The sequence below is a fragment of the Austrofundulus limnaeus genome, unplaced genomic scaffold (assembly GCF_001266775.1).
Source record: "Austrofundulus limnaeus strain Quisiro unplaced genomic scaffold, Austrofundulus_limnaeus-1.0 Scaffold191, whole genome shotgun sequence".
NCBI classification, from domain to species: Eukaryota; Metazoa; Chordata; class Actinopteri; order Cyprinodontiformes; family Rivulidae; genus Austrofundulus; species Austrofundulus limnaeus.
This window is the reverse complement of record NW_013952593.1, coordinates 920,079-936,366: the sequence shown is the minus strand read 5'-3', so window position 1 is coordinate 936,366 and position 16,288 is coordinate 920,079. Positions and strand designations below refer to the sequence as shown.

At 37.7% G+C, this 16,288-nt stretch overlaps 1 protein-coding gene across 1 annotated transcript in view; it reads right to left on the bottom strand.

The window, feature by feature from the left end:
- zgc:194930 (uncharacterized) overlaps positions 1-16,288 on the bottom strand; it is a 32,751-nt gene that overhangs the window by 7,912 nt on the left and 8,551 nt on the right. Inside the window, exon 2 of the mRNA XM_014018390.1 lies at positions 429-481. Within this exon, the coding sequence (XP_013873844.1) occupies positions 429-460 (32 nt within the window). The 5' untranslated portion in view covers positions 461-481. The remainder of the gene's footprint in view (positions 1-428; positions 482-16,288) is intronic.

Sequence of the window (16,288 nt, the reverse complement as noted above, 5' to 3'; positions counted from 1 at the left end):
GACGGAAAGGTCTGTCACCGCCCCGTTCTGCATGCTGCAGCGAAGTGTACCTCGGTAGAGGAGCCAAATGGCTGGCTCACTGCTGCCAACTAGTGGTCAGAGGCTGAACTACAACATAAAAATGAACGGCTGGCAGGAAAGTTGACATTTTAAACCTTAATAAAAAAAATCGATACAGGGCTTTAGAATATCGATACAGTATCGGGAAATGAAATATCGCGATATTTCAGTGTATCGATATTTTCTTACACCCCTAAAGCTGAGGCTGCAGCCAAAATCACTCAAACATGGTTTTGTTGCCCAAATCATATTTTTTATGACACTCTAAATGTGACAAATGAGATGTTTTTCAAATCCGATACAGGGACACGTTTATGATATCTGACTTTTTTGTCACGAAACAATTAAAGGAGGAAATTCCGTCTCACCTTTTTACCATCCGGCAGCATTGGCACCCCATTTGGCCAGACGTGTCGTTACGCTGTGGAGACACATTAACACAGCTGGTTAACTTGAATCAAACACAAACTCGAGCACCAAAAACCTACAAACTTTTTTTTTACTGCTCATCCAGGAAATGTTTCAGAGTCAAAGAATGTTACTGATCAGAGGTCAAAACCTCTCACAAGAAAATCCAGATTCTTCAGAGCCCATTTCACCTCATCAGTCAGGTTTTCACCCTTGACTGTTGAGGATGAAACTGTGTCTGCCTGAAGCTCAGATGAAGACGTCATTGCCATTCATCACCATTGTTTGTGTGTGTGCATGTGCGTGTGTTCTGAGGAAAGCTTATGTATGTGCAGGATGGGAGTGACCTTTTCTCTCCTGGTGGTGTGCTTCACTAGGCTCTGGCATTTCATTGCCTCAGTAAATAATTAATCACTGACTTTTGTATGAGTTTTGTCTCAAAGTAAAGCAGGAGAAGAAGAGAGAGAGGCTGGCACAAGCGGAGGACACAGTGTCTTTTAATAAAGAATTAATGGAAGCACATCTGCAGAACAGATCAAACTCCTTTTTTAACTCTCCAGTTCTTTAAAATCGTGTTTTAACTCCATTCCAAACTTTGATCGGACTCATAGAAAGACTCACCTTGAACATAATCTGCAGGATGAAACCGTAGATATTTAGAAGTTCGTTACTAGAATTTAAAAAGCAATTATAAACTATATTACAATAAAACTTTTTAAAAATATACATACATACATACATACATACATACATACATACACACACACACACACACACACATACATACATACATACAGTATATTTCAATTCAGCCACATGGGCTTTAATTTGGACTGGACTGATGTGCTAAAGGTTGGTTCTACCAGGTCAAAGACCAAAGTGGATTGCTGCCATTTTAAAACAAGTAGTCTAATTAAATTCATGGCTTGTCAAACAAATGCTTTTTGTTTTATTTACAGGGTTGTACAGTGTGAGTTAATATGTTGTAGGTGCAGTGAAAAAAAAACTGTGATGAATTATTTTGTACGTAGAACTCGTGCAACAGCTTTGGCTGCTACTTTTTCTTTTTCCCAAGGAAGCTGTGACAGGTGAAGCCACGTCACTATGCTACATAGCGGTTGTAGTCTATTGTGATAACCAAGTGTTACCTTATCATTGTAATTACTGTTAAACCCTACAAGACAATTTATGCTGTTGCTACATTTTGTCCCGTGCTACAAAACCAGTAACCTCTATAGCACCAGTGCTGTAAGCTAAAAAAGTTAACGTACACGTCTGTTTTATAAACCTTTATACTGCTGTTAATTCAGAATTATATTGTTATTCTGGGCTGCCACGGAAGTGCTACAGCTAGATGCTGCTGTTACTTTTTATGCTACAGATAAAGTACTTTATGGTCTATGTAAATAACTTTGTTAGACAAGATAATGTAAAGGTTTATAGAATTTACATGAACAAATATAAAATCTTTGCGATTGGATTTGTTTAAAGACTTGTTAGGACTAGTCTTAAGCTCGTCAGTCTGTCAATCTTTGTTTCTCCAAACCTACCGTATTTATTTGTGTACGATACGATCTCATGTATAATACGACGCCGCCCCCCCCCCCTTTTGAGCTTAAAAAGCATAAAAAATTAAATCCTCAAACTACCTCCAATTTCATACAGACTTCAAGATTTTTCAGCCTTTGCCGTCTTTATACATATCAGTAAAATGATCATTGGACTGTTCATTTTATTTTATCAACATATGTACTAAAAGGTATTTTGACAACAAATATATATCAGCTGTAGCAGCATCATATGAATTCTGGCATTTTACACATAGTCCACCAGGATGCACCAACATGAAAGTCAGAGACTTCACATGAGATTTGGGCCATCTTCTGGGGCAAAAGCAGATTACTTCCTACTCACGAGCGCCCCCTCTGGTGGGGAAACTTTTTTCAGGGATACAAACTGTTTTAGAACACCGGTAGACGGCAGCCATGTGTGTTTGTTGTTGTTCGAGCAGCGGCTCAGTCACACGCTAATGTCATTAGTTTGTTATCATTACTGAGCTGCAGGACTGCTTTTCCCCCCTTTTTTTCACRTCATGTCACCTGCCTGGATCTGTTACTATCTCACTCTGAAGCACGGAGGACTGTCACAGGGAGCTCGTTTCAACTGCCTTTTACAATGCGGTCTCATTTCCAGACTCAATAATTTTGCCGATATTTCAGTTAAAATACATTAGTAAAAATATTTATCCGGGTATAACACTATCCCCCAATTTTATGGATGATTTTATGGATTAAATGTTATGCATTATACTTGAATAAATACGGTAACTTCAAAAATGCTGAGCCCCTTTCCTCATTTTGTCTCTGGAAAAAGTGTAAACTTTAAACAAATGTGGAGATGATTATTATTCATATCTGGACACAATCTTTACGTAGACTACTTGAACGGTTTTATCCTAAATGGTAGGGGTGTAAGAAAATATCAATACACTGAAATATTGCGATATTTCATTTTCCGATACTGTATCGATATTCTAAAGCCCTGTATCGATTTTTTTTATTAAGGTTTAAAATGTCAACTTTCCTGCCAACCATTCATTTTTATGTTGTAGTTCATCCTCTGACCACTCCTTGGCAGCAGTGAGYCAGCCATTTGGCTCCTCTACCTCTTCGCCAGAGAGTAAGASAGCATTAGCATTGTAAGTAAACATTAGCTTCATGCTCCGATAGCTGAATCTGAGCGGAAAAGACCGACACCCTCTGCCTTCTAATTTCAGGTAAGGTTACAAACAGTTACTTATTTGTCAGAATGTCTGTATTTTAAGCCAAATTAAGTATCTTGTGCGCTCTTTTTTTCCAACTGTAGTCAGCTTTCACGTTACGCATATAGTGCATGTGTCTATCACCTCGAGCGAGCTCGGCACTCCCCTGTGACATAAAACTCTGTCTGTTGCTCTCAATGTCCGGCTGATGATCGCATCAAAGTCCGTTTACGGTACTTTATCCTGCTGTGTTCACTTCAAAAACGGTTTAACTCGTTTAGCTTCTCAATTTCTTAACTGGTTTTCTTCGGGACCTGCCCTGCTGTTCAACCCACAGTTCTGCAAATCAGGTTCTGGATGCAGGTCAGCTGATCCCAGAAACTCTGTGTGCAGCAGCTTCATATCATCTGTTTACTGAACTTTATGACAACATAAACGCTATTGTTAAGTGTTGGGTGACCATTTTGTAAATTAATATTAAAAACTAAGAGCTGCAAAAAATATATTTTCAAACTATTTATTGGCAAATTTAGTCTAATAAYTGAAAACATGGATGAAATATGAAACAAATAAAATAAAAACACATACAAAGCAGAACACAGCTAAATGCATCAAAAGTATGTCTATGTAATATTAGAATTTTCTGAGACAATGAATTTTGGTTTTTCGTTTTTTTTTCCAGTAAGAGGTTTTATTTAATAGAATTTTTGGACCAAAAATATTGCAATATATCGCCTTGTTTACRGTATCGAAATATATCGGGATATATCGTATCGTGACCCCTCTGTCATATGTATCGTATCGCCAAATTCTTGCCAATACACAGCCCTACTAAGTGGTAGGTCCAGAGATATTTGAGGTTTGAGGCTTGATGTCCTACAACACAGTCAGTCCCACAAGTCCTAAAGCAAGATTAAGTATATGTGAATGAATAAATGAGACAAAACCTAATATTTGGTCATTTGTTGACTTTAGCTGCAGTTGTATGGAAATAACAGAAATGAAAAAGTCACAAAAAAATGCAAACTGTCTTGAAAAGTTGCCTTGCAAACAAAACTTAAGATGTGCTTTTCTTTAATGCCAAATTATTTCTGGAATCTCTACAGCTGAGACTATTAAAGTGCAATTGACATTAGAGACCCGACCCTTCGTGTTCTCCTTCGAGCCGTGACATTTCAGAGAAAATCACAGGTTTTACCATCCACAATCAATGAGAAGTGACACCAATCGGTGTTCCTAGAACAAGGTTAAAAATACCACGAGCTCCACGAGCAAAAAACAAAGAACAGCTTGTAAAAATCCTGAAGGGAATAGGAAACTAGAATGTGTGATGGACAACGTTTACAAGGTGCACGACTCGGTCCGACATCAGGAGCTTTTTTTATTTACTCACGAGGGAATTTGTGACAGGCAGAACAACACACACACAAAACAAATGACCAAGCTTGTGCACGAACACAACGAAGGTCGGTTTAGAATTAACTGATGAGAATGTTTTTAGACTGTGAGAAGAAACCAAAGATAAGCTCTGGTTCAAGAAAGTGCTCTGTATTGTTTTGTAGTTTATCCAGTGAAAAGTGCACCTATAACCTTCAGCATCCATCCATCCATCCATCCATCCATCCATCCATCCAAGTCAGGTTGTTAAAAAGAATGTATGTATTTAAAAAATAACTACAAACTCTTTGCTGTCTGCAACCCAGTTTCTCTTATTTGTTGTAAAGAGATGTTCAAAAGATTCGATTGTTCATTAACGTCACATCTCTACTAACAATATTTACTTCAAATTTGTGATTCTTCAGACATTAACTACAGTTTTTCTTTCAACATTTTGACTTTTTCTTTTTAAATCGTAGTCTAATTTTAAACTTGAACCTGGGAAACAAAAATCCTGAGTGACCCTTACACAGTGATGCATATAATATCTATTACACTATATAATAATTATGTATAATAAAGTACTATATAATTAAAAAAGAATACTTCAAACTTTCCTGAAGCACTGCAGATGGGGGAAACCGTTGTTCAAACACATTTTAAAAGAGGCTGCTGTTCAGCTGCGTGGGCGTTCAGTGCTAAAGCCTTCAACAACGGTGCAACTTGGTAAAGCGTCTTTCAGAAGCGTTTGAGCTCTGGAGCCCCACGGTAAATTGGGGTCAATTTATTGCAGTTGTTGCATCATTCCGTGAGATTTGTTGAGCGGCAGAAAATAACACTGCCTCATCTTAGAAAACCACTTTGATTTATAAGAGTACAAGTGTACCRCGGCGGCAGCAACGTGCATTTATTATACTCTGGTGAGTTTCCACGATGCAGTAATACCACACTGTTGTGATGTAAAAGGTCTTACATGCTGCTGGACTTCATCCTCCTCCAGGGAGCGAGTTAGGAAGTCTATATCGACCCAGCATGTAGGGTCAGTGAATCTGCTCCATATGTTCGTATTGATTTGATAGCTTCAAGGAGAGCTTGGTGTTTGGTGTGTACTCTGAAAGCCTTACAAATCGGGCCTATCGCTCTGTGAAAATGACTTTCATGTAGAGCTGTTTTATTTGTGAGAAAGGCAAGACGATCTCCCAAGATGTCTAATTATCCTCCTACAGGTCTGCTGCTGCGCACAGACACAGAGTCTAAAGTCAGAGGTGGGTGTCGTCGCTGAGGATGCTGAAGGAATAAAACATGTTTTATAAGCAGAACTCATGTTTGAACTTGATCCTCTCGTCTCTGAGAGCCCCCTATTCTCTAATGGTCTCTTACGGCATGAGGAGGCCTTGACTGTAACACTGCTGCAACAACCCCCACTACACATTCATCTGCATGTTCACAAAAGACCCCTGACACGTTCACAGCTACTTGTGACAAAAAACTGAGCGAGTGCACCGAGCCAAGTGCAATCTGCACAGGCAGATGGGCTGCGCTTTAAACAGAGGACCCTGTTTCACACACTGTTGCTCTGRCAGACACCCCACCCGGACCGAGGCGTCCCTTATCTTCCAGGAGGGGAGCAAGAGACGGGGTTTATTTCCCAGCGGGCTCGGGGAGCAATAAACGGACCACAGTGTTGGTCCGGAGAGAGTGCTAAAAGTCACAATCAGCTAACTTCCACAATTACTTTTCACATTTAGGCAAGTCGATAATCGTCTAAAGAGCCTSGAGTCCTCAGTCCTTGGACTGCTCAGGCTGCTGGATCTGCAGATTTCTCCCTCCAGGACRTCGAGCTTCCTCCTCTGCCTGCGGTTTCCCTGTTCTGCGGTGGCATTTCTTTTCTTCTGCAAAATATATTTTCCATATCTCAGTGATATGTGTTTGCTGCTCCCTGCTTTGCACACCCTCAGGGGTGTTTTAATGCGCTTGCCTCAGAGTCCTCCAGGCTGCTGRAATTCATATTGGGAGCTTCCTCATCCTGCCATCCAACACAAAAAAACACTGTTGCAATAAAAAAAACCCTAAAAACCAAGATTATTTAACTTGCACTGTAATGAATTATTCATCATTTTGACTGTTTGGTTTCTTTTTTGCAATTTGTTGAAACTGCAGTGTATGAATTATCAAAAGCTGTATAACTAAATGCAAAACATGATTAGCTCAATATCTGTAAGGTTGAGCTTTAGCCATTTTTGTGCTAAATTAATCAGCTGTGTTGGCTGTTTTGAATTGGGGTAACACCAGGAGTGATAAATAGAGATGGGTATTAAGATTTTATCGATACTACTACTCTTTTTGATACTGCTTATCCATCAGGTACTTTAACTGTACACTTATCAATGCTTTTCTATTGGAATAAAACCAAAAACAAACTATGAATATGCTTTTATTTTAGAACAATTTAAAACACAGACTGTGAAAAGCTGCTTAGCCATATCTGATGTTTTTCAAAGCAACCTCAGTCTGAATGCTTGTGTTGCATTTCYTCTGACTTTAACATCTGAGGTGGTAATCGATATAATGACGATAACCTCGAGTCGTAGTTTAAATCTTGAAGCTCCACATGTCTTCAGCTACAGAACAGAAGCTCAGTTGCCTCTTTTTTAATAATCCATGTCCTGGATGACTGAGAATCCACAGAACCATACGACAGTAATGTCGGTCGGTCGCAGACCGTATCGATAAAGTTACTCGATTGACACTTTACGTTCAGCACGTCGCTTCATTTCAAAAATAAAACTCTGCACCGAAGCAACCGGTCAGAGACAGGTTCAGATACAAACACTAAACTAAACAAGCATGTCAGATAATTATTTAATCGACTCCAATTGCACAACAACTTCAGAATCGACATGCTAACGTGTAGCATCCATAGGCTACTTCTGTAAACACCATGCTGAATGTGATGTAAGGTCTTTTTCTGCACATGCAGGCCACACGGTGGACCTTTCAGCTCGCTGTTGTTGCTTCACCATCGTTGCAATCCTGTGTTGTTCGCAGGAGAGGTCTAAAAATATTAACTGCAAGTACCGTATTTATCATGTTACTCATAATACAATGCATGTTCTGTCCTAGTGGGTAACTCAGTCTGCAACTTTGCATCTGCTTTATTAAAAGTCATATATTATGTACCTCTGTGTGTAACCATGATATTTTTACATGTTTCAGTACTCTACACGCCTTTCTTATGTTTTATCAACTCTTAAACATTTGTTAGCTCTAGATGTATTTATTTTTGTTTAACAGTAGGTCACACAAAATGTTTTAATATTTAAAATTTGTAATTTATTGTATCAATAAATGAAATATAAATAATCTAAAAAGAAAAAATATGTGTAAAAATAACAAGAAAAACCCGACAGCAAGACATGAGGCCTACAGTTCTTTTTGTTGTATTCTGCTTGAGCTCCAACACACARTGAGAACACAACATGCTGATTAATGGCCGGCTGACTGCGTCGGAAAAAGACTGGTTTGCATCGTCACCGAGTTGAGTTGCAAATTTGCAAGGCAAAAAAAAAAAAAGAAGGAGGAGTGCTGACAATGTGATTGTGGTGCTTCCTGCCTCGGGGTAACCATCCTGCTCCGGCTCAGAAGAACCGTCTCACAGTTGGAGGAGAAATGTTCCTTCAGGCGAGAGACGACAGTGCCGTCTTAGCTAAAACTGCTTTTGTGAGCAGCCGGAGCCGATGAGTGACGAGTCGATTGCATCATCGCTCTGATTACTGGATGGCATTAGCATTAAAGGTCAAAGACAACTCACATAAAATATATATATACAGTATATATATATATGTTTGGCTCAACCGAGTCAGTATTTGCTGTGTAAATAGTCACATCACAGCAAACTACAGTAAACATCCACCCATTTTCTTTATCCACTTTGCCTTTCTGGGTCACGAGGACCTGCAGCCACTGTGTGAGAGGCAGGGGACACCTTGGACAGGCATGTCCATCACAGGGACACAGAGACAAACAACCAATCACTCTCACTCACACCTAGGGACAATTTAGTCTTGGTGGAACTGGTTTATACTGATAAATTACAGTATAAAATGATCCAAAAGATGCAACTTGTATTTTTTTTTGTACACACACTATGGTGCAGGTTGTTTTGGTTTGAACTGAGCTCAGTTTCATTTTACTTGTTTGAAATTTACAGTTTTGTTTTATTTAGTGGAAACTTTGTTCTTTTGGTTTTGTCTTCCTCCTGCTCACCTGGTCCTTGTTAGTAATCAGCACACCTGCTCTTAATTCAGTGATTATTCCAATCAGAACAGTTTTTGTCTTGGTTGGTCTTGGTCATCGAGCTCTACTTGCATCAGTTTGTGAAAAATTTGTGTGTCTCGACTTCCTTTCGTTTTCCTGTCCTGAACACGCGCTCTTCACTTCCTGTTTTTTTTTATTTCACAAAAACAAACAGTTAAGATGACCTAGACAAAAAAAAAGTCTAAATGATTGAAACCCCAGTTTCAAAGCCTTGAATGCAGATGAGACAAATGAGGAGGTTAAGATGCACACCTGTGGGTAGCATCAGTCTTTACGACCATCTGTGGGTTTTACCAGCAGCAGCAGCTGGCTGAGCCTCTCATTCGATCATCCAAATACCAAATCATGTTGGCTTCCTGGAGACTTTTCCAACTCGTAACGAGATCACAGATTCAATCTGCGCATCGAATGACTATCATTCATTCAGATATTGGCCATTGTTGGCTGGCAATAATAGTGCCTTATCTGCACCCTGTGCCATTCAATATATTATATATTGCTCCTGGTTTTTTATGATGGGGGAGATCGCGGGACGATTACTGAAGGGGAAATATATTTCAGAGCTGGCAGCTTGGCCCGGCTCCCATTTCTTCGCTTTCAAAGTTTTCCTACTGAGGAAATTGAAACATTTCATCTTGGAGAAACAGGTGCAATAAAATTGAGATTGCTGTAGAGTGTCCCCTAAATGTGGTATGGATTGAAATCCGGGGAATACCTGCAGGGGGGGGGRAGCACTCGGGAGACATCTGTGAAAAATAACCGCTGAGGAAAAATCTCATCTAGAAAGATGAGGCCTAAAATAATTCTTTGCAGAGAAGAAAGGCAGGGTGATTGTGGTTTGTAATTTTTATTTTTGGCAGCTTGAGCTGAAAATACAGATTTTTCTTCATAAAGGGTGAAGGGTTTTATTGGAAAATATTAATTTTGAAGAACTGATTAGTCTTTAATTTAGGGCACATCGTCGACACTAGTTTTTGAGAATTGGCTGCACTTAACTACAAAACTGATAAAAGCGTGAGATTTAATAAGCATTACTCTTCTGACAATGGCATTTGGAAAACATTGTTAAAGCCAAMTACAATATTGCTAAAACCTGGCGACAAAAGAATACATACAGTATATTTAGAAAAATCCTAGGTTTTTGGTTTAATTGCCTCTGTCTGTGTGCTCATTTAGTGGCCAAACTCGAAGGGCAGCTCAATCTCTGCACTGAAATATYTTAATTGTAATCCTTGTATTAGTCATTWCTGAACAGAYGTTTARCATGTAGAACTGYTTTTTGCTGATGTACTTTATGACTGTGTATAGATACTGTAATTAGAATTGATTGCTACTGTCTTATGACTTTATACAGTAATTGTGTCTAGAACTTTTATGGATTATTGCTTTATGTTTTGATTTTAGATTGTATTTTGTTGTTCATGGACTACAGATGGAAATTAGCTTAAGCTAWATCTGGTGCAAACCATCTTTTTAATGTTTTATTTGMACATTGTCCCTGTTTTAAATAAAGGAATTWWAAAAAATCTACTTTGTCAAAGCCAATGCACTTTCAACAGTACAAGTCATGGAATGAGTCAGTTTGCTCAGCCAATCAATGTATGTTTATGTATGAACCAATCACATCCCATTGATCATTCCAGAGGACCTACTGAGCCATGAAAGTACCTACTCTGAAGTAAGAGCTAAAATAGGCCCAAGAAACAGTTACAGGAACTGTGAATGGCCACAGAACCTGAATCACACAAGCAAAGAGAAAGGAATTACCTGAAATGGTTATAGGGACAGACTATGAGATTTTTTACCAATTTTAATACCAGAATAAACTTTAAATAATAACAGAATATAGTCTTGGAAATATACACAGTGGTTTGCACAACTGCTTTAAAGTCTTGCTACTGATAATATTTGATGCTGATGTGTTAAAACATAAAGTATTTCTGTATTTGTAAAACCAATACTAAAGTATGACTTCACAAGATACTCAACATTCTTCCTTTTAATGCAGGRGTAAGACTGCTTTTCCCTGTAGGAGTTCTCATATTGTGCCTTTATTCTTGTAAAAATGCAATTTTATTCTAGTAATATTTAGGGGTGTAAGAAAATATCGATAAACTGAAATATCGCGATATTTCATTTCCCATATTCTAAAGCCCTGTATCGATTTTTTATTAAGGTTTAAAATGTCAACTTTCCTGCCAGCCGTTCATTTTTATGTTGTAGTTCAGCCTCTGACCACTAGTTGGCAGCAGTGAGCCAGCCATTTGGCTCCTCTACCTCTTGAGGTAGAGGCTATTGTTAAATGTTGGGTGACCATATTGTAAATTAATATTAAGAACTAAAAGCTGCAAATAATATATTTTCAAACTATTGTCAAATTTAGTCTAATAATTGAAAACATGGATGAAATAAGAAATAATAAACAAATAGAATAAAATACATACGAAGCAGAACACAGCTAAATGTATCAAAAGTATGTCTACGTAATATTAGAATTTTCTGAGACAATTAATTTTGGTTTTTCATTTTTTTCCCCCTGTAAGACGTTTTTATTTAATAGAATTTTTGGACAAAAAAATTGCAATATATTGCCTTGCTTATAGTATCGCTATATTGTATCGTGACCCCTCTGTCATGATATGTATCGTATTGCCAAATTCTTGCCAATACACAGCCCTAGTAATATTATGACTCGTATCATAATGACTTTATTTTGATTATATGACTTTATTCTCATATCATTTCAACTTTATCCTTGTAATTTAAAAAACAAATTTCTGTCTGGCCCAAATTCTCCATCTTAACATTGGACTTGTTTTTTTTTTTTTTTTGCATTACATCACAGTTGAACTTATGATAGTTGTTATTTGACTTGTAAACATAGTTGATACCAAAATGTCTTCTCAGTAACATTAGGTTTAAGAATGATGGTGTTAAACTGGGAAATTTTTATTAATCCTAAATAAAATATCTCCTCAAAATAATTCTTCTTAAAGTATAATTCAAAACAAGGAAACAAAATGTTGCCAAAATGACTTTCCCAATTCGATCTCTGGCACCTAACACCACCTCAAAAAACATAAATAACCCTACCTTGAAATGATCCCCTCTCAAGTCTCATACATATGATATTGTTTGTTTTTTATACCCTTTGGAAAACTGAAACCCAACCACAAACATTCCTGTAAAGCTGGGAGGTTAAGTTGCTGGTCCAAACATTACATATACCAACACTAAAGACCAAAATACAGGTAGATCAGGGTCAGGGACAAAAAGGCTGAGCTTAAATAACATGTAGGCTGTCTTAACACATGACTTAAGTTCTTGTTCTTTTCTCCACTGACAGTAAAATGGTGAACACTCACGGGGAAGTGGCCTGGGGTGGAGAGAGGAATATTACTGAAGAAAAACCCCAGTAAACAAAGAAATCAAGTCTTTTACAGAAAACAACTTCCTTTTGCTTCAGATCGCAGTCATCTGACAGAGTTATTGAACATTTAGCTTATGTAAGTTGTGACACGTTACAAAATTATATAACTTGAGTGTGGACCAACAGGTCTGACATTACATTGTCTATTTCAGTTTCTTATTCATCGTTTTGTGTATAAAATAGTAGATTTAGTCACAAGATTTGTATATTAGAAGTCTGGCTTAAATGGAAAGATTCCTGTTAGTTCAGCTGCTCCCTTCTGCAGGGGTCAACACAGGAAGTGACAGATTTGGCCCTTTTCTGTGGTGTGTCTTATATCAACTCATTTTGAGGCTGTCTCTTTAAATCCAAGCAAGGCACCTCACACCCTGCCCCCCTACAGCTTCCAGACMGGTTCATTCTAGTTTGAGAGAGGGGTTTACGACTATGTAGCAGCGCAGAAACATTTTATTTACAAATGAATTGAAAGATGTCAACAACAGAAGACTTGTCCATCCAGCCTTACATGTTGGAGCCAGAGTCTGACCCAGAGGAGAATGAAGACAATGCAATTGTAGTTGCTAAGTCCAGACCTCATTTAGAAGTTCTGTCGCAAATAATTTAATGTAATAGTTCAGAAAATGTTATAAAAAATAGAGAAAACTGAACTAGATAAAACATATGATCCAAACAGACTATAAAGATATATTTGAAGCACCAAGAGAGACTAAATTCAATGTTTTTGCACTCCTAGAAACTCAAAGTACAAAATAAAATGTATTTAACGGTTTAAAAAAGTGGATTTTGCATAAGTCCCCAAACAGAACACAAAACCAAAGGAGCCCATCAAAAAGAAACAAAAACACAAACTGCAGCAAACCAAAGTATGACTAGGAAGAAGGTAAACATTTTTCTGTCTGCATTTTCACCGACAAATAAACACATTAAGATATTTCTTGTTAACAATGTATATGAAAACACAATATTGTCAGTGTGTTTAAATAATGATGCACTACTTATGGTTTCTAGAGATTGTAAGACATTTTATGGTGTTCTGTGCTAAAAACACCACAACCTGTAGCAACTGTAGCACCATTGCTACAAGATAAAACCTTTAACGTACAACCCTCATACCTGTCCTCCTGAATACAGGAGTGTGCCAYTGTGTGATCCACCACAGCCCAGATTCAGAGTTAATAATAATAATGATCACACTACATTACAGGGAGGCATCAATAAGAAACACTAAGGACAATGTCGGTAACAGAACATCGAAACTATCGACTAATAAAATACCACCAAAACAGACTCGTTATCCCATCTTTCACTGGTTAAAGGATTAACATCTACACCAAAATAAGTTGTAAACGAGGACATGATGAATATTTTGACCACAACTTTGGGATCAGATGATTTACAATGTCTAACCAGGAGAACAACTTCTCATTTAGTTTTGTTGGCACACAATGGAACTTTAAAAAAATATGTATGACTTGAACTTACAGAAGGGGTCAGATATAAACAGAGACAAAGCATGAACAAACTTTATGTACAGTATTACATCCAAAAATAGCGTATTACTGCCCGATGTGGCTCAGTAGGTGTCATGACAAGAAGAACTTCAAGCTTTAATTACCAGCTGAGCTTCATCCAGGTGTCTAACCTGTACCTCAGTCTGTACAGCGACTTATATAAATGATCTTAAAGCTTGTGTTTTACAGATGTGCAGCCTCAACCCAGGGGTGGGTTTATGCTTGAGGTGTACCTTCCTTCTGCCCGACGCTGGTGGAGTTGTACTGTACGCCTGATCGGATCCTCTGCAGAGACAGATGGTACTCTGAAGCTGCTGCTCTGTTAACGTGACGTCTTCACAGCGTTTGTAGACACTTTGTCTGACCACCCTCCCCTCCCCCTGTCTTTCACGGTCTTTCCTCACAAATACAGCAAACATGAGATCTCAGCGGGATGTCGAGGTGCTGCCGGGCTGTCATGAGACGGACTTGCAGTGACAACTGTGACTGCAGTGTCACTGGCGGTCTGACAGTCGTAGTGGGCGTGTGACAGGGAGATAAAAATGGCCGTTTTATCACATTTTCTTTCACGCTTCTCAGGCAAAAAAAAAAAAAAAAAAAAAATCACAGAGCAAGAGGATTCCAGCTACTGCCAATTTTACCATATGATAATTATTTAGCGTACAACAGAAACATTTGCTCTAAAAACAGCAAAAATAGAAAATTACCAGGCAATGTTTATGCAAATTTCATATGGAGGGCAGGAAGTAAAATGTCTATGGAGGAAGCTGATGTACAGTCTGTATTGTGTGAATTTAGATCTGGTTTCAAGAATAAGATAGCAGCAATTAGTTCACAAATATGTCGGACGTGACAGCATGAAGATGAATAAGTTTCAGAACCTAAAGTTTTATTGACAATCGAGGCTGTTGATATCACAACTAACTGGTCCTTCAGACTTCATAATACACCAAATAGAGTTATTTTTATTTTAATTATTTTCAAACTTTATTCATTCCATAAAAAAACTAAATTCTATTCTAACAAAATACAAATAAAATGAAATGAAAGGTGGCAGAGAAGAAAAAATCTTATATGTGTCCCTTTTTTCTTAATTATAAATTCAAATTAAAATAATCTTTAGGTAACAAAACAAAACATTGAATCTGTCTAGAACAACCAATTGAATGGCTACATTTTAATCCATTTCAGACTTTTATAACAATCTAGTCTTTATCATTCTCGAACACATACACTGATTTGGCACTTTTAACATCATCTTCCAAATTATTCCACAATCTGACTCCTTGGATTGAGGWGCAYCGTTCTTTCARACATGYTCTAAATTTAGGTTTCATGAACATCTCTATTCCTTTAAGATTATAACAGCTCTCTCTCTTCACAAAGTTTATCTGAATGTTTAAAAACAATATGTTTCAGTGTGCTTCATACATAACTAACAAAATATTATAAATCAGCCAAATCATAGAATTCCAATAATTTCAGTTTACAAAATAATATATTAGATGGATAATGGTAGTTTTTTTTAGTGATAACTGTTATAGCCCTTTTCTGCAAAACAAAAACAGGATTTGCATTAGTCTTATACGAGGTGAAATTCCAAAACAGTCTGGGGGCGTATAACTTTTTTGTCTGTCTTTTTTTTGATCCACAACCTGAGTACCAAACAGCTCCACAATGATTATTGTTTGGTCTTTGCCAGGGTTTTAGACTTTGTTCTAAATATTTGTTCCTATATTGCTTTATTTGTTAAGATGCTAGCAGTAGCGGCTAACATAAACAACTAACAACAGAACAGGCATCCTAAAAAGTCCAGAAAAGTTCTTATTAGACTATTGATAACTTAATCACAACTTAGTAAATGAACATTTTACAACAACCTAATGCTTTAAAAGCACAGCCACACGAAACAAGTTAGCAGCTAACATATCTTGGACGAAGTGGTCGCTGCAGACAGACGTAGGTATAAAATCCACTCACTATGAGTTTTCTACATTTCTCGCCATGCGTACGACAATCTTTGGTGCTCAATAATATCCCCTTTTCTTAAAACGATTGGAGCAGCTGTAAACAACACAAAACATGGACATTTTTTCAAATTCAGGTCCTCCATTACTTCATTTCATGCTCTCCATCTGCATTTCACGCTCTCACCGTTGCCTTGTGACGTCACATGAAACCAGCCTATTTCATAATAAATTAACGAGTTTCACTAAAACCTGTCCAATGGTTCAGGAGATATTTTGATAACAAACATTGTCCCGAACAGTTTTTTGTCAAAATTTAAAACAAGCTGAAAAAACAATTCTGTTAAACAGGAACAACCAGTGAAGACTTTGTGAGAGTTTTAAAAGCACAGTGTGTAGGATTTGTTGTTTTCAGCGACATCTAGTGGTTGAGTGGTTGAATCATCCTCCCTGGTCC